The sequence below is a fragment of the Salmo trutta genome, chromosome 14, assembly GCF_901001165.1.
Source record: "Salmo trutta chromosome 14, fSalTru1.1, whole genome shotgun sequence".
NCBI classification, from domain to species: Eukaryota; Metazoa; Chordata; class Actinopteri; order Salmoniformes; family Salmonidae; genus Salmo; species Salmo trutta.
This window is the reverse complement of record NC_042970.1, coordinates 10,189,356-10,208,433: the sequence shown is the minus strand read 5'-3', so window position 1 is coordinate 10,208,433 and position 19,078 is coordinate 10,189,356. Positions and strand designations below refer to the sequence as shown.

At 44.6% G+C, this 19,078-nt stretch overlaps 1 protein-coding gene across 3 annotated transcripts in view; it reads left to right on the top strand.

Annotated features, from left to right (window-relative positions):
• LOC115207366 (SRSF protein kinase 1) overlaps window positions 1-12,434 on the top strand; it is a 65,227-nt gene extending 52,793 nt beyond the window's left edge. For all 3 annotated transcript variants that reach the window (XM_029774391.1, XM_029774389.1, XM_029774390.1), the window contains 5 exons: window positions 4,253-4,353; window positions 4,826-4,933; window positions 5,789-5,858; window positions 6,255-6,347; window positions 10,439-12,434. In XM_029774391.1, coding sequence (XP_029630251.1) covers window positions 4,253-4,353; window positions 4,826-4,933; window positions 5,789-5,858; window positions 6,255-6,347; window positions 10,439-10,623 — 557 coding nt within the window. In that variant the 3' untranslated portion in view covers window positions 10,624-12,434. The remainder of the gene's footprint in view (window positions 1-4,252; window positions 4,354-4,825; window positions 4,934-5,788; window positions 5,859-6,254; window positions 6,348-10,438) is intronic.
• The last annotated feature ends 6,644 nt before the right edge of the window (window positions 12,435-19,078 follow it).

Genomic DNA, 19,078 nt, shown 5'->3' with positions numbered 1-19,078 from the left:
CAACGCTCTAACCACCTGCTTTACGTTGCCAAGGTAAGTTGCTAGCTAGCATTAAACTTATCTTATAAAAAAAACAATCAATCAATCATAAACACTAGTTAACTACACATGGTTGATGATATTACTAGTTTATCTAGCCTGTCCTGCTTTGCATATAATCGATGCGGTGCGCATTCGCGAAAAAGGACTCTTTGCTCCGACGTGTACCTAACCATAAACATCAATGTCTTTCTTAAAATCAATACACAAATATATATATTTTTAAACCTGCATATTTAGTTCATATTGCCTGCTAACATTAATTTCTTTTAACTAGGGAAAATGTGTCACTTCTCTTGCAAACAGAGTCAGGGTAAATGCAGCAGTTAGGGCCGCCTGGCTTGTTGCGAACTGTGAAGACTATTCTTCCTAACAAAGACGACAGACTTCGCCAAATGGGGATGATTTAACAAAAGCGCATTTGCGGAAAAAAAAGCACAATCGTTGCACGACTGTACCTTACCATAAACATCAATGCCTTTCTTAAAATCAATACACAGAAGTATATATTTTTAAACCTGCATATTTAGCTAAAATAAATCCAGGTTAGCAGGCAATATTAACCAGGTGAAATTGTCAGTTCTCTTGCGTTCGTTGCACGCAGAATCAGGGTATTCAGAATCTGTCTCGTTGCGAACTAATTTGCCAGAATTTTACGGAACTATGAAATAACATTGTAGGTTGTGCCATGTAACAGGAATATTTAGACTTATGGATGCCACCGTTAGATAAAATACAGAACGGTTCCGAATGTCACTGAAAGAATAATGTTTTCGAGATGATAGTTTCCGGATTTGACCATATTAATGACCTAAGGTTTATTATATTATAGTTAAGTCTATGATTTGATATTTGATAGAGCAGTCTGACTGAGCGGTGGTAGGCAGCAGCAGGCTCGTAATAGTCAAAGGTACATGGTTTAGAGAGAAATAGTCGATGCGTCATAATTCCTGCAATAACTTGCGGCTGAACTTGAAAGGGGTTCCTTCGTTATTTTACCGTTCATGTCTTCCATAGAGAATGTCTTGATCTACTTCAAATAAGGTCTGTGTTTTGTGCTTAAACCGCCTCGACGTTTTGATACCCGTGTAAATCTCACTAGGTAACGTTTGTCAACATATTTTCATAAATCCACTCTACAAAAAAATTGATCTTCGCTTATATTGATCAGAGTTATATCCAATGGATATCTACACAGTTATAAAATTGGCAAGGTGGTGTAAGCCTAAACCAAACACAGACCTTATTTTAAGTTAATCTAAAAATATCCTATGGAATAAATGAAGGAACCGCTTTTCAGATTTTGCTAGGTGTCATGGGAATTATGACTCGCACTTTGGTAGTCAATTCTTACCATGCCCATTATTAAAATAGGATTTCCTGCATATAGAAATTACAGTTTTTGTTTTCAGCATTCATCACAGGTAATTTAAACTCTATTTTTATTATTCAAACAGTTGAGAGTATTTGTCTCCTAAGCAGCCTCTTCAGTATTGTTGTCACTTCAGCTGTGTGTGTGTGTGTATATATATATATATATATATATATATATATATATATGTGTATATATATATATATATGTATATGTGTATATATATATATGTATATGTGTATATGTGTATATATATATATATATATATATGTGTATATGTGTATATATATATATGTATATGTATATATGTGTATATATATATACACATATACATATATATATATATTGTAAAAAAAAAAGCATAATAATAATAATCGGCCGATTAATCGGCATCGGCCTTTTGGCCCTCCAATAATATGTATCGGTATCGGCAAAAAAAAACATCATCGGTCGACCTCTAATCTGTAGGCGCGGTGGTATCTGTAGTGTTATCTGTGGGCGCGGCGGTATCTGTAGTGTTATCTGTGAGCGCGGCGGTATCTGTAGTGTTATCTGTGGGCGCGGCGGTATCTGGTGTTATCTGTGGGCGCGGCGGTATCTGTAGGGTTATCTGTGGGCTCGGTGTTATCTGTAGGCGTGGCGGTATCTGTAGGGTTATCTGTGGGCGCGGCGGTATCTGTGGTGTTATCTGTAGGCGCGGCGGTATCTGTAGGGTTATCTGTGGGCGCGGCGGTATCTGTGGTGTTATCTGTAGGCGCGGCGGTATCTGTAGGGTTATCTGTAGGCGCGGCGGTATCTGTAGGGTTATCTGTAGGCGCGGCGGTATCTGTAGGGTTATCTGTAGGCGCGGCGGTATCTGTAGTGTTATCTGTAGGCGCGGCGGTATCTGTAGGGTTATCTGTAGGCGCGGCGTTATCTGTGGCCGCGGCGGTATCTGTAGGGTTATCTGTGGTGTTATCTGTAGGCGCGGCGGTATCTGTAGTGTTATCTGTAGGCGCGGCGGTATCTGTAGGGTTATCTGTAGGCGCGGCGGTATCTGTAGTGTTATCTGTAGGCGCGGCGGTATCTGTAGTGTTATCTGTAGGCGCGGCGGTATCTGTAGTGTTATCTGTAGGCGCGGCGGTATCTGTAGGGTTATCTGTGGGCGCGGCGGTATCTGTAGGGTTATCTGTGGCCGCGGCGGTATGTTAGTCTCCCCACTAACCTAAGTGCTTCTAATATCACCTCTTTCAATCTCCTCTTCGTTTTCCTCCTCCTCTCTTTCCTCTCTTCACAGGGGCTTTTTGTGGACAGCACAACGTCACAATAAACTATATATATAACAGAGGAGGCTGCTGAGGGGAGGACGGCTCATAACAATGGCCGGAACAGGGCAAATGGAATGTCATCAACACCAAGAGACCATGTATTTGATGTGTTTGATACCATTCCACTGATTCCTCTCCAGTCATTACCACAAGCCCATCCTCCCCAATTAAGGTGCCACCAACCTCCTGTGATACAAACATTCGTGGACAACCCTTCAAATTTGTGGATTCTGCTATTTCAGCCACACCCGTTGCTGACAGGTGTATAAAGTCAAGCACACAGCCATGAAATCTCCATAGACAAACATTGGCAGTAGAATGGCCTTATTGAAGAGCTCAGTGACTTTCAACGTGGCACCGTCATAGGATGCCACCTTTCCAACAAGTCAGATCGTCAAATTTCTGCTTTGCTAGAGCTGCCCCGGTCAACTGTAAGTGCTGTTGTTGTGAAGTGAAAACGTCTAGGAGCAACAACGGCTCAGCCGCGAAGTGGTAGGCAACACAAGCTCACAGAACAGGACCGCCGAGTGCTGAAGTGAGTAAAAATCATCTGTCCTCGGTTGCAACACTCACTAATGAGTTCCAAACGGCCTCTGGAAGCAACATCAGCACAATAACTGTTCGTCAGGAGCTTCATGGAAACGCGTTCTCAGGAGTGATGAATCACACTTCACCATCTGTAAGTCCGACGGACTAATCTGGGTTTGGCGGATGCCAGGAGAACACTACCTGCCCCAATGCAAAGTGCCAACTGTAGTGGAGGAATAATGGTCTGTGGCTGGTTTTCATGGTTCAGGCTAGGCCGCTTAGTTCCAGTGAAGGGAAATCTTGACATTCTAGATGATTCAGTGATTCCAACTTTGTGGCAACAGTTGGGGAAGGCCCTTTCCTGTTTCAGCATGACCATTTTTATTTATTTTACCTTTATTTAACTAAGCAAGTCAGTTAAGAACAAATCATTTTTTTCAATGACGCCTAGGAACAGTGGGTTAACTGCCTTGTTCAGTGGCAGAACGACAGATTTTTACTTTGTCAGCTCGGGGGTTCAATCTTGCAACCTTTCGGTTACTTGTCCAACGCTCTAACCACTAGGCTACCTGCCGCCCCATGCACAAAGCGAGGTCCATAGAGAATTGTTTTGTCAAGATTGGTGTGGAAGAACTTGACTGGCCTGCACAGAGCCCTGACCTCAACCCCATCGAACAGCTTTGTGAGGAATTGGATCGCCGACTGCAAGCCAGGCCTAATCGGCCAACATCAGTGCTCAACCTCACTAATGCTTTTGTGGCTGAATGGAAGCAAGTCCCCTCAGCAATGTTCCAAAATCTAGTGGAAAGCCTTCCCAGAAGAGTGGAGGCTGTTATAGCAGCAAAGGGGGCACCAACTCCATATTAATGCCAATGATTTTGGAATGAGATGTTCGACGAGCAGGTGTCCACATACTTTTGGTCATGTAGGTATGTTCACTTGGCTAATGCATTGTGTTCCTCTCTCCTTGTCCATCTCTCGTTCTCTCTCTCTCTCTCGTCTCTAGATAAAGTAGCAGCAGGAAGTCTGTTGGTCAACCCTCTGGAACCTCTCAATGCAGACAAAATCCAGATCAAAATCGCTGACCTGGGGAACGCCTGCTGGGTGGTGAGTACATCAGACATTCTGAAAGATGGTGTTGAAATAGTAGTGGGTCTCCTTGGCACCCATTCTGCAGGGGTGTGTGTTCTCTCTCCTAGACCAGACTAGAAACGTTTAAATGCATCCTTCTATACTTCCTACCTACATTAGTTTCACATTTCCACAAACTTCAAAGTGTTTCCTTTCAAGTGGTATCATGAATCAGCATATCCTTGCTTCAGGTCCTGAGCTACAGGCACTTACATTTGGGTTTGTTGTTTTTAGGCCAAAATTGAAAAGAAAAAAAGAGTTTGATCCTTAAGAGGTTAATTATTAATCAGGGAGTTCCACTTCTCATCATTATGAAACTAATGACTGAATTAGCAACAGTTTTACTAATGCCAGTCATTTCAGATTAGTGAACCCTTCTTTCTCTCTCTCTCTCTCTCTCTCTCTCTCTATCTCTCTATCTCCATCCATCCATCCATCCATCCCACAGCACAAACACTTTACAGATGACATACAAACTCGTCAGTACCGTTCTCTGGAGGTGTTGATGGGAGCGGGCTACGGGACGCCTGCTGATATCTGGAGCACTGCCGCAATGGTGGGTGGACACACCCACACACACACACACTCTTTCTCCTGCATGTAATATCAACCCAAAACCTGCCTGTCAGTTGAAATGAACGTGGAATGTTTCTGTGTTCCTGTCAGTTGAAATGAACGTGGAATGTTTCTGTGTTCCTGTCAGTTGAAATGAACATGGAATGTTTCTGTGTTCCTGTCAGTTGAAATGAACATGGAATGTTTCTGTGTTCCTGTCAGTTGAAATGAACATGGAATGTTTCTGTGTTCCTGTCAGTTGAAATGAACATGGAATGTTTCTGTGTTCCTGTCAGTTGAAATGAACATGGATTGTTTCTGTGTTTTTCATCTGTTAGAAATACCGCAGGTCAGGTGGGCTGTATGATGTTGACTAAGTCATTTCACTGCACCACAAAAATTAATGCGTGTTACAACTTACAAATACAAGCATGTTTAATAAATGGTTTAGTTTCCTAAGGAGGTCCCCCAGGAACTTGAAACGCCTCAGTAAGTCTAACTAGCCTAGCAGACTGTATTGAACTGCCCGGATGGCTAGTCATCAGTCTACCCTGTCTGGTATGACTGAGCGTTTCAAAACAACGATAAGGGCTGGCTATGGTCTATTCATTAGTTACAGACGCATAAAGGAGAGCGTTCCCTGAAGGACACAGGAGATCAGCCTTCCTTGAAGGGCAGGAGCAGTGTGCTGACATTCAGAAGGCAGTTAAACCACAAAGGAATGTGAGAGATGTTATGGAGGGAAAACACAGAGCACAAGACAGTAATGATACAAGGCCATGTTATTTTACTGTGTTTATACAATGGTTTGTGGTAGTGTGTTTTATATGAACTGTTGTGACTTTGTTTTAACCAGGCCTTTGAGCTGGCTACAGGAGACTACCTGTTTGAGCCTCACTCTGGACAGGACTACACCAGAGACGAAGGCATGTTCCACCCTCTTATTTAAATCTTACAGATTGTGCCTTTAAAAGTCTGTCATATTTTGTACCTCAAAGTTATGGACCTGTGTTTTGAGCGATAATGTGACATAGCAATATTTTATCCTGTATTTTAAGCTTAATCAACAACTGAAAATTACCCCAAAATGAAAAGCAATTGTCTGAGGGTGGTGCAGGACAGTCTGACATAAAAAGAAACGGGGTCAGTTTGATAAAAAAAAAAAAAAAATGTTTAAATGAAAGTTAAAATCCAAGCACAGGGCCCTACTTTAGATACTGGCATCCCATGTCATCCTGCTGCTGTCTCCCTGAGGAGGATTCTAGACGTCTGTATTGTCTTATTCACGTCTCCTCCTCTTCCGTTCTTCGTCCTGTGTGTAGACCACATAGCGCTGATCATTGAGCTGCTGGGTAAAGTTCCTAGGAAGCTGATCCTAGCAGGAAAATACTCCAAGGAATTTTTCACCAAGAAAGGTAAACAAACTTTACATCTGCTGTTTCTTACTGTGTTTGTGTGTGTGATGTTTTTCTGTCTTTTTGCTCTTTCCTATACAAGGTCTTTGCATAGGTAACTTTCTCGCTCAGTCCCATACTTTACTCCCTGTTCACTCATGACTGCACGACTCCAACACCATTACATTTGCCGACGACACAGCAGTGTTAGGTGGGCCTGATCACCGACAACGATGAGACGGCCTATAGGGAGGAGGTCAGAGACCTGGCCGTATGGTGCCAGGATAACAAACTCCCTCAACGTGATCAAGACAAAGGAGGTGATTGTGGACTACAGGAAAAGGAGGACCGAGCACGCCCCCATTCTCATTGACGGGGCTGTAGTGGAGCAGGTTGAGAGCTTCAAGTTCCTTGGTGTCCACATCACCAACAAACTATCATGGTCCAAGCACACCAAGACAGTCTTGAAGAGGGCACTCCAAAACCTATTCCCCCTCAGGAGACTGAAAAGATTTGGCATGGGTCCTCAGATCCTGTAAAAGTTCTACAACTGCACCATCGAGAGCATCCTGACATGTTGCATCACTGCCTGGTATGGCAACTGCTTGGCCTCCGACCGCAAGGTGCTACAGAGGATAGTGCGTACGGCCCAATACATCACTGGGGCCAAGCTTCCTGCCATCCAGGACCTCTATACCAGGCGGTGTCAGAGGAAGGCCCTACAAATTGTCAAAGACTCCAGCCACCCAGTCATAGACTGTTCTCTCTGCTACCGCACGGCGAGCGGTACTGGAGCGCCAACTCTAGGTCCAAAAGGCTTTTTAACAACTTCTACCCCCAAGCCATAAGACTGCTGAACAGCTAATCCCCCCCCTCTCACGCTGCTGCTACTCTGCTTATTATCTATGCATAGTCACTTTAATAACTCTACCAACATGTACATATTACCTCAACTAACCGGTGCCCCCACACATTGACTCTGTACCGGTACCCCCTGTATATAACCTCCACATTGACTCTGTACCGGTACCCCCTGTATATAGCCTCCACATTGACTCTGTACCGGTACCCCCTGTATATAGCCTCCACATTGACTCTGTACCGGTACCCCCTGTATATAGCCTCCACATTGATTCTGTACCTGTACACCCTGTATATAGCCTCCACATTGACTCTGTACCGGTACCCCCCTGTTTATAGCCTCCACATTGACTCTGTACCTGTACCCCCTGTATATAGCCTCCACATTGACTCTGTACCGTAACACCCTGTATATAGCCTCCACATTGACTCTGTACCTGTACCCCCTGTATATAGCCTCCACATTGACTCTGTACCGTAACACTCTGTTTATAGCCTCCACATTGACTCTGTACCGTAATACCCTGTATATAGCCTCCACATTGACTCTGTACCGTAACACCCTGTTTATAGCCTCCACATTGACTCTGTACTGGTACCCCCTGTATATAGCCTCCACATTGACTCTGTACTGGTACCCCCTGTTTATAGCCTCCACATTGACTCTGTACCGGTACCCCCTGTATATAGCCTCCATATTGACTCTGTACCGGTACCCCCTGTATATAACCTCCACATTGACTCTGTACCGGTACCCCCTGTATATAGCCTCCATATTGACTCTGTACCGGTACCCCCTGTATATAGTCTCCACATTGATTCTGTACCTGTACCCCCTGTATATAGCCTCCACATTGATTCTGTACCTGTACCCCCTGTATATAGCCTCCACATTGACTCTGTACCGGTACCCCCTGTATATAGCCTCCACATTGACTCTGTACTGGTACCCCCTGTATATAGCCTCCACATTGACTCTGTACCGGTACCCCCTGTATATAGCCTCCACATTGACTCTGTACCGGTACCCCCTGTATATAACCTCCACATTGACTCTGTACCGGTACCCCCTGTATATAGCCTCCACATTGACTCTGTACCGGTACCCCCTGTATATAGCCTCCACATTGACTCTGTACCGGTACCCCCTGTATATAGCCTCCATATTGACTCTGTACCGGTACCCCCTGTATATAGTCTCCACATTGATTCTGTACCTGTACACCCTGTATATAGCCTCCACATTGACTCTGTACCTGTACCCCCTGTATATAGCCTCCACATTGACTCTGTACCGTAACACCCTGTATATAGCCTCCACATTGACTCTGTACCTGTACCCCCTGTATATAGCCTCCACATTGACTCTGTACCGTAACACTCTGTTTATAGCCTCCACATTGACTCTGTACCGTAATACCCTGTATATAGCCTCCACATTGACTCTGTACCGTAACACCCTGTTTATAGCCTCCACATTGACTCTGTACTGGTACCCCCCTGTATATAGCCTCCACATTGACTCTGTACTGGTACCCCCTGTTTATAGCCTCCACATTGACTCTGTACCGGTACCCCCTGTATATAGCCTCCACATTGACTCTGTACCGTAACACCCTGTATATAGCCTCCACATTGACCCTGTACCGTAACACCCTGTATATAGCCTCCACATTGACTCTGTACTGGTACCCCCTGTTTATAGCCTCCACATTGACTCTGTACTGGTACCCCCTGTTTATAGCCTCCACATTGACTCTGTACCGGTACCCCCTGTATATAGCCTCCACATTGACTCTGTACCGTAACACCCTGTTTATAGCCTCCACATTGACTCTGTGCCGTAACACTCTGTTTATAGCCTCCACATTGACTCTGTACTGGTACCCCCTGTTTATAGCCTCCACATTGACTCTGTACCGTAACACCCTGTTTATAGCCTCCACATTGACTCTGTACCGTAACACCCTGTTTATAGCCTCCACATTGACTCTGTACCGTAACACCCTGTTTATAGCCTCCACATTGACTCTGTACTGTAACACTCTGTTTATAGCCTCCACATTGACTCTGTACCGTAACACCCTGTATATAACCTCCACATTGACTCTGTACCTGTACCCCCTGTATATAGCCTCCACATTGACTCTGTACCGGTACCCCCTGTATATAGCCTCCACATTGACTCTGTACCGGTACCCCCTGTATATAGCCTCCACATTGATTCTGTACCTGTACACCCTGTATATAGCCTCCACATTGACTCTGTACCGGTACCCCCTGTATATAGCCTCCACATTGATTCTGTACCTGTACCCCCTGTATATAGCCTCCACATTGACTCTGTACTGGTACCCCCTGTATATAGCCTCCACATTGACTCTGTACCGGTACCCCCTGTATATAACCTCCACATTGACTCTGTACCGGTACCCCCTGTATATAGCCTCCACATTGACTCTGTACCGTAACACCCTGTATATAGCCTCCACATTGACTCTGTACCGTAACACCCTGTTTATAGCCTCCACATTGACTCTGTATCGGTACCCCCCCTGTATATAGCCTCCACATTGACTCTGTACCGTAACACCCTGTATATAACCTCCACATTGACTCTGTACCGTAACACCCTGTATATAGCCTCCACATTGACTCTGTACCGTAACACCCTGTTTATAGCCTCCACATTGACTCTTTACCGTAACACCCTGTATATAACCTCCACATTGACTCTTTACCGTAACACCCTGTATATAACCTCCACATTGACTCTTTACCGTAACACCCTGTATATAACCTCCACATTGACTCTTTACCGTAACACCCTGTATATAGATTCCACATTGACTCTGTACCGTAACACCCTGTATATAACCTCCACATTGACTCTGTACCGTAACACCCTGTATATAACCTCCACATTGACTCTGTACCGTAACACCCTGTATATAACCTCCACATTGACTCTGTACCGTAACACCCTGTATATAGCCTCCACATTGACTCTGTACCGTAACACCCTGTATATAACCTCCACAATGTTGCTCTTTAAAGTATTTGTTAGTTTTCAATTTTCTAAATTCTTTACTTTATAATTATATATTTTCTTAACTGCGTTGTTTTCGGCGCATGTGACAAATCCAGTTTGATTTGATTTAAAGTTGAGCCTTGTCTAAGTGCGAGGTTGTATGTCTTTCTGTTTTATCTTTCCGCGGTATGTGTGTAGTGAACTCCCTCTCTCTGTGTAGGGGACCTCCGGCACATCACCAAGCTGAAGCCTTGGGGTCTGTTGGAGGTGTTGGTAGAGAAGTATGAGTGGTCTAAAGAGGAGGCAGCTACCTTCTCCAGCTTCCTGCTCCCAATGTTAGACCTGGTACCAGAGAAGAGAGCCACGGCTGCGGAGTGCCTCCGACACGCATGGATCGCCCCCTAGAGGATCCCCGGGTGCTACCACAGCCACAAGCAGCACATATGCAGTACATACAGACAGACATGCACACACGTACATAAACACACAAACGCATACACTCTTCAACACACATATACGTAAACACACACCTCAACTGCGAGCCAGAGCTTTCACTATGACTGCATCTCCACCTAGTGGTTCAACACCCACTAGAGACTGGCTGCTCAACACCCACTAGAGACTGGCTGCTCAACACCCACTAGAGACTGGCTGCTGAATACCCTCGTGTCCTAGGTATAATCCAGTAGAACTCTTATGTTTCTCTTATTCGCTTCCTTGTTTCTACTGACTGGATATCACTTGAGTATCAATGTCTTTTCTCTCTCTTCTCCCTCTTTTCTCTCTGTACCAACGATGACACCTAGTAACACGTTTTGTTCTGAGAGTATCCTGTCTTTTAGTTTGTGTCTTGTTTGATTGAATATGCACACCTGTCAGAGTTAAGATCAAACCTTACACACCTCCAATGGATCATATCTCCAGAACACCAACTGTCTCTCCCACTAGACTAGCACATCAGAGTTGTTTTGTTTTATGTACAGTATTGACTTTCCTTCAATAACAAAACGTATTTATTGTGTGTTTGTGTGGAAGAGTAGCTGCCTAGAATACGATAAAGAAGGTTTGAACTGTCATAGATTCTCCATGAAATCTTCCTGAACTGGGAACCGCTGTGAATCAACTGAAACTTACTGAACGGAATGGAACCGTCTGGGTCCGTAAGTGGTTCTGTGACATCATCCCTGTCCTTCGCTGTCTCGCTCCAGGTAGCAGCTTTGTAATAGCACTTCGCACAATGTGGGGACAGTACCATGAACTAAATTTAATTGACTACTTTCTGTTACCTGCATGGGTCTACAGACCATGACTAATGCTACTGAATAACCATGTTTCATATGTTCTCTCCTGTGGTGTTTAACGTTCCACACAAGGTTTGCCTCAAGAGAAAGAAAAAATATATTACTTGGGTTTTAGCTAGATGGTGTGATACAATATCATGAGAATTTCCACTCTCACAAAATGATCAGAATGGGAGGACTACTGTATCTGATTCCAAAACATCTGATTTTCTATTCAGAAGGTCGTGGTTGCCTTGTGAAAATGGCCACCCTGTTCCCTATGAAGTTAGGAACAGGGTGGCATTTTGAACGCATACCATATCTGGACCACCTGTGTTGTACATATCTGTACTAAAAACGTTGACTTTGGCTCTCTGCTTTCCCTCTACAGAACAGCGGCTGTACAGTTTTTAGGAGCTGCTGTTTCAACGGTGTACGTTTATAAAGGAGAGGAGGCTGTTTACGTCCCAAATGGCACCCTATTCCCTACATAGTGCACTACTTTTGACCAGATTCTTAAGGGACCAGTTCAAAAGTAGTACACTATATAGGGAATAGGGTGCCACTTGGGACGGACCATGTCTGCGGTGTTGAAAATGTTTGACTCGTTTAGGGTGTCAACTGATGCCTTGAGACACATTTGCTAGTTTTTTGCTGCATTTTAAAGCATATTTTCATACTGATGTTGCCCCGCTTGTAGTGGTCTGCTGTTTTAACTGCATCAAAGAGAAACCAAATCGTGGATTGTAATACTAATGAGGCTGGAATAAGGCTTTGAAGGCCCGGCCCCCCCTTCGCTCTTTTTCTACAAGCCTCTCTCCCTTCTCGATTCTCTCTTTCCCTGACCGCTCCTTGCCTCTTCCTCCTCTGCCTTTGATTGTTTACTGCTAAATTGAGCCTCTTTTCTGTACTTAATAAAAATGAACATTTTGAAAATGGCTGACTTGTAATTGTTAGGATGCTATATAGTATTCTCTATATTCCAGTAAAACAAGTGTTGCTGATGTGACAAATGCTTCTATTTAGGGGTGCAAGGTAACGATGCTTGGTGGGTGAAAGTTGTCTATGTTCAGAGGGTCCATGGTTCGAGCCCAGGCTGGGGAAACATGATTACACAAGATCGACAAATATTAATATGGAAACATTTTTATTTTGACTATGTTATCACCGTTCTACATGAATTATTGTAAAGTGGTCCTTTTATTGGAGTTTATATTGGCTATCAACTAGCTGGGCTTTACTCCATCAACACCACTTCTGAGCCTTCAGTCATGTTTATGTAGTAGGTGGACCTCAGGCTGCCTCTGAAACAGAGAGGAAGAGAGAACTGTTACACAATGGGAGAATTCTCTTCCAGACAGGTGGCAGGCTGAGGCGTCATGCGATCTGATGCAAGACAATACTATTGGAGTGGTATTTGTGGTTATTACACACTAGTTAGTGGTATTCATTTACTTGGCACACCGCGCTCTAGCGGCTCCTTGTGGCGGGCCGGGCTTTGGTCGTCAGTTGGGCGTTTTTTCCTCCATTGGTGCGGCTGGCTTCCAGGTTAAGCAGGCAGGTGTTAAGAAGCGTGGCTTGGCGGGTCATGTTTTGGAGGACGCATGACTCGACCTTCTCCTCTCCAGAGCCCGTTGGGCAGTTGCAGCGATGAGACAAGATCGTACTTGGATATCAAGAAATTGGGGAGAAAAAGGTAAAAATACAACAAAAAGAAGTAAACGGTTGTATGTTTTGGGAACTTACTGTTGAGAGTTAGAATAATAGAATATTGCACGAATTAGAAATGTTGGTTGTGCACAGTCACTCAATTAGCTCATGTCAGCTAACATGTTTCATATTGTTAAGTTAGTCTAGCAGCCAGCTATCATAACCTGTAGTAAAGCATGGTCCATTTACCGACCAGGATGTGGCCCATTGTGTAAAATTGCAGCAAACTTTAATAATGGATGTGGGTACACAGACCCAGGAGCCACTGCGGCCCCTCATGATGAGTTTTGTATTTTGTGGCCCCCACCATCAGTTGCCCATACCTGGTGTAAATAAAGGGGAGGAGACTGGTTAAAGAATGATTTTTAACCCTTGAGACAATTAAGACATGGATTGTGTATGTGTGTCATTCAGAGGGTGAATGGACAAGACATAAGATTGAAGTGCCTTTGAACAGGGTATGGTAGTAGGTACCAGGCGCACCGGTTTGTGTCAAGAACTGCAACACTGCTGGGTTTTTCACACTCAACAGTTTCCAGTGTGTATCAAGAATGACCTACTACCCAAAGGACATCCAGCCAACTTGACAACTGGGAAGCATAGGAGTCAACATGAGCCAGCATCCCTGTGAAATGCTTTCAACACCTTGTAAAGTCAGTGCCCTGACAAACTGAGGCTGTTCTGAGGGCAAGGGGGGGTAACTCAGTTTTAGGAAGGTGTTCCTAATATGTTATCACATTTCTATAAGGCCTATACTATGTTATATTCTCCCAATTAATACAGAGCCTTCAGAAAGTATTCACACCCCTTGACTTTTTCCACATTTTGTTGTTACAGCCTGAATGTAAAATTGATGGAGATTTTGTGTCATCAGCCTACACACAATACCCCATAATGGCAAAGTGGAATAATATTTTTACAATGTTTAACAAATTAATTAAAAATGAAAAGCTAAATTGTCAATAAGTATTCAACCCCTTTGTTATGGCAGGCCTAATTAAGTTCAGGAGTAAAAATGTGCTTCACAAGTGGTTGGTTAATAACTTGGTTTTTGAATGACTACCTTGTCTCTGTACCCCACACATTCAATAATATGTAAGAGTCCCTCAGTCGAGCAGTACGTTTCAAACACCTTTTCCACCACAAAGACCAGGGAGGTCAGACATTGAATATTGCTTTGAGCATGGTGTATCAATACACCCAGTCACTACAAAGATAGAGGTGTCCTTCCGAACTCAGTTGCCGGAGAGGAAGGAAACGGCTCAGGGATTTCACCATGAGGCCAACGGTGACTTTAAAACTGTTACAGAGTTTAATGGCTGTGATAGCAGAAAACTGAGGATGGATCAACAACATTGTAGTTACTCCACAATACTAACCTAAATGACAGTGAAAAAAAGGAAGCCTGTACATAATAAAATATATTCCAAAACATGCATCCTGCTTCCCACCAAACTGGGAGATGAATTCACCTTTCAGCAGGACAATAACCAAAAACACTAACCTTGACTAACCTCTACCCCTGCACATTGACTCGGTACCGGCACCCCCTGTATATAGCCTCCACATTGACTCGGTACCGGCACCCCCTGTATATAGCCTCCACATTGACTCGGTACCGGCACCCCCTGTATATAGCCTCCACATTGACTCGGTACCGTAACACCCTGTATATAGCCTCCACATTGACTCGGTACCGTAACACCCTGTTTATAGCCTCCACATTGACAGTGTACCGTAACACCCTGTTTATAGCCTCCACATTGATTCTGTACAGTAACACCCTGTATATAGCCTCCACATTGACTCTGTACCGTAACACCCTGTATATAGCCTCCACATTGACTCTGTACCGTAACACCCTGTTTATAGCCTCCACATTGACTCTGTACTGGTACCCCCTGTATATAGCCTCCACATTGACTCTGTACTGGTACCCCCTGTTTATAGCCTCCACATTGACTCTGTACCGGTACCCCCTGTATATAGCCTCCACATTGACTCTGTACCGTAACACCCTGTATATAGCCTCCACATTGACCCTGTACCGTAACACCCTGTATATAGCCTCCACATTGACTCTGTACTGGTACCCCCTGTTTATAGCCTCCACATTGACTCTGTACTGGTACCCCCTGTTTATAGCCTCCACATTGACTCTGTACCGGTACCCCCTGTATATAGCCTCCACATTGACTCTGTACCGTAACACCCTGTATATAGCCTCCACATTGACTCTGTACCGTAACACTCTGTTTATAGCCTCCACATTGACTCTGTACCGTAACACCCTGTATATAGCCTCCACATTGACTCTGTACCGTAACACTCTGTTTATAGCCTCCACATTGACTCTGTACCGGTACCCCCTGTTTATAGCCTCCACATTGACTCTGTACCGTAACACCCTGTTTATAGCCTCCACATTGACTCTGTACCGTAACACCCTGTTTATAGCCTCCACATTGACTCTGTACCGTAACACTCTGTTTATAGCCTCCACATTGACTCTGTGCCGTAACACCCTGTATATAACCTCCACATTGACTCTGTACCGTAACACCCTGTTTATAGCCTCCACATTGACTCTGTACCGTAACACTCTGTTTATAGCCTCCACATTGACTCTGTACTGGTACCCCCTGTTTATAGCCTCCACATTGACTCTGTACCGTAACACCCTGTTTATAGCCTCCACATTGACTCTGTACCGTAACACCCTGTTTATAGCCTCCACATTGACTCTGTACCGTAACACTCTGTTTATAGCCTCCATATTGACTCTGTACCGTAACACCCTGTATATAACTTCCACATTGACTCTGTACCGTAACACCCTGTTTATAGCCTCCACATTGACTCTGTACCGTAACACTCTGTTTATAGCCTCCACATTGACTCTGTACCGTAACACCCTGTATATAGCCTCCACATTGACTCTGTACCGTAACACCCTGTATATAGCCTCCACATTGACTCTGTACCGTAACACCCTGTATATAGCCTCCACATTGACTCTGTACCGTAACACCCTGTTTATAGCCTCCACATTGACTCTGTTTATAGCCTCCACATTGACTCTGTACCGTAACACCCTGTATATAGCCTCCACATTGACTCTGTACCGTAACACCCTGTATATAGCCTCCACATTGACTCTGTACCGTAACACCCTGTATATAGCCTCCACATTGACTCTGTACCGGTACCCCCTGTTTATAACCTCCACATTGACTCTACAGTAATACCCTGTATATAGCCTCCACATTGACTCTGTACCGGTACCACCTGTTTATAACCTCCACATTGACTCTACAGTAATACCCTGTATATAACCTCCACATTGACTCTGTACCGGTACCCCTGTATATAACCTCCACATTGACTCTGTACCGTAACACCCTGTATATAACCTCCACATTGACTCTGTACCGTAACACCCTGTATATAGCCTCCACATTGACTCTGTACCGTAACACCCTGTATATAGCCTCCACATTGACTCGGTACCGTAACACCCTGTATATAGCCTCCACATTGACTCTGTACCGTAACACCCTGTATATAGCCTCCACATTGACTCTGTACTGGTACCCCCTGTTTATAGCCTCCACATTGACTCTGTACCGTAACACCCTGTATATAGCCTCCACATTGACTCTGTACCGTAACACCCTGTTTATAGCCTCCACATTGACTCTGTACTGGTACCCCCTGTATATAGCCTCCACATTGACTCTGTACTGGTACCCCCTGTTTATAGCCTCCACATTGACTCTGTACCGGTACACCCTGTATATAGCCTCCACATTGACTCTGTACCGTAACACCCTGTATATAGCCTCCACATTGACCCTGTACCGTAACACCCTGTATATAGCCTCCACATTGACTCTGTACTGGTACCCCCTGTTTATAGCCTCCACATTGACTCTGTACCGGTACCCCCTGTATATAGCCTCCACATTGACTCTGTACCGTAACACTCTGTTTATAGCCTCCACATTGACTCTGTACCGTAACACCCTGTTTATAGCCTCCACATTGACTCTGTACCGTAACACCCTGTTTATAGCCTCCACATTGACTCTGTACCGTAACACTCTGTTTATAGCCTCCATATTGACTCTGTACCGTAACACCCTGTATATAACCTCCACATTGACTCTGTACCGTAACACCCTGTTTATAGCCTCCACATTGACTCTGTACCGTAACACTCTGTTTATAGCCTCCACATTGACTCTGTACCGTAACACCCTGTATATAGCCTCCACATTGACTCTGTACCGTAACACCCTGTATATAGCCACCACATTGACTCTGTACCGTAACACCCTGTATATAGCCTCCACATTGACTCTGTACCGTAACACCCTGTATATAGCCTCCACATTGACTCTGTACCGTAACACCCTGTTTATAGCCTCCACATTGACTCTGTACCGTAACACTCTGTTTATAGCCTCCACATTGACTCTGTACCGTAACACCCTGTATATAGCCTCCACATTGACTCTGTACCGTAACACCCTGTATATAGCCTCCACATTGACTCTGTACCGTAACACCCTGTATATAGCCTCCACATTGACTCTGTACCGTAACACCCTGTATATAGCCTCCACATTGACTCTGTACCGTAACACCCTGTATATAGCCTCCACATTGACTCTGTACCGGTACCCCCCTGTTTATAACCTCCACATTGACTCTACAGTAATACCCTGTATGTAGCCTCCACATTGACTCTGTACCGGTACCACCTGTTTATAACCTCCACATTGACTCTACAGTAATACCCTGTATATAACCTCCACATTGACTCTGTACCGGTACCCCTGTATATAACCTCCACATTGACTCTGTACCGTAACACCCTGTATATAACCTCCACATTGACTCTGTACCGTAACACCCTGTATATAGCCTCCACATTGACTCTGTACCGTAACACCCTGTATATAGCCTCCACATTGACTCGGTACCGTAACACCCTGTATATAGCCTCCACATTGACTCTGTACCGTAACACCCTGTATATAGCCTCCACATTGACTCTGTACTGGTACCCCCTGTTTATAGCCTCCACATTGACTCTGTACCGTAACACCCTGTATATAGCCTCCACATTGACTCTGTACCGTAACACCCTGTTTATAGCCTCCACATTGACTCTGTACTGGTACCCCCTGTATATAGCCTCCACATTGACTCTGTACTGGTACCCCCTGTTTATAGCCTCCACATTGACTCTGTACCGGTACACCCTGTATATAGCCTCCACATTGACTCTGTACCGTAACACCCTGTATATAGCCTCCACATTGACCCTGTACCGTAACACCCTGTATATAGCCTCCACATTGACTCTGTACTGGTACCCCCCTGTTTATAGCCTCCACATTGACTCTGTACTGGTACCCCCTGTTTATAGCCTCCACATTGACTCTGTACCGGTACCCCCCTGTATATAGCCTCCACATTGACTCTGTACCGTAACACTCTGTTTATAGCCTCCACATTGACTCTGTACCGTAACACCCTGTTTATAGCCTCCACATTGACTCTGTACCGTAACACTCTGTTTATAGCCTCCACATTGACTCTGTACTGGTACCCCCTGTTTATAGCCTCCACATTGACTCTGTAACGTAACACCCTGTTTATAGCCTCCACATTGACTCTGTACCGTAACACTCTGTTTATAGCCTCCACATTGACTCTGTACCGTAACACCCTGTATATAACCTCCACATTGACTCTGTACCGTAACACCCTGTTTATAGCCTCCACATTGACTCTGTACTGGTACCCCCCTGTTTATAGCCTCCACATTGACTCTGTACCGGTACCCCCTGTATATAGCC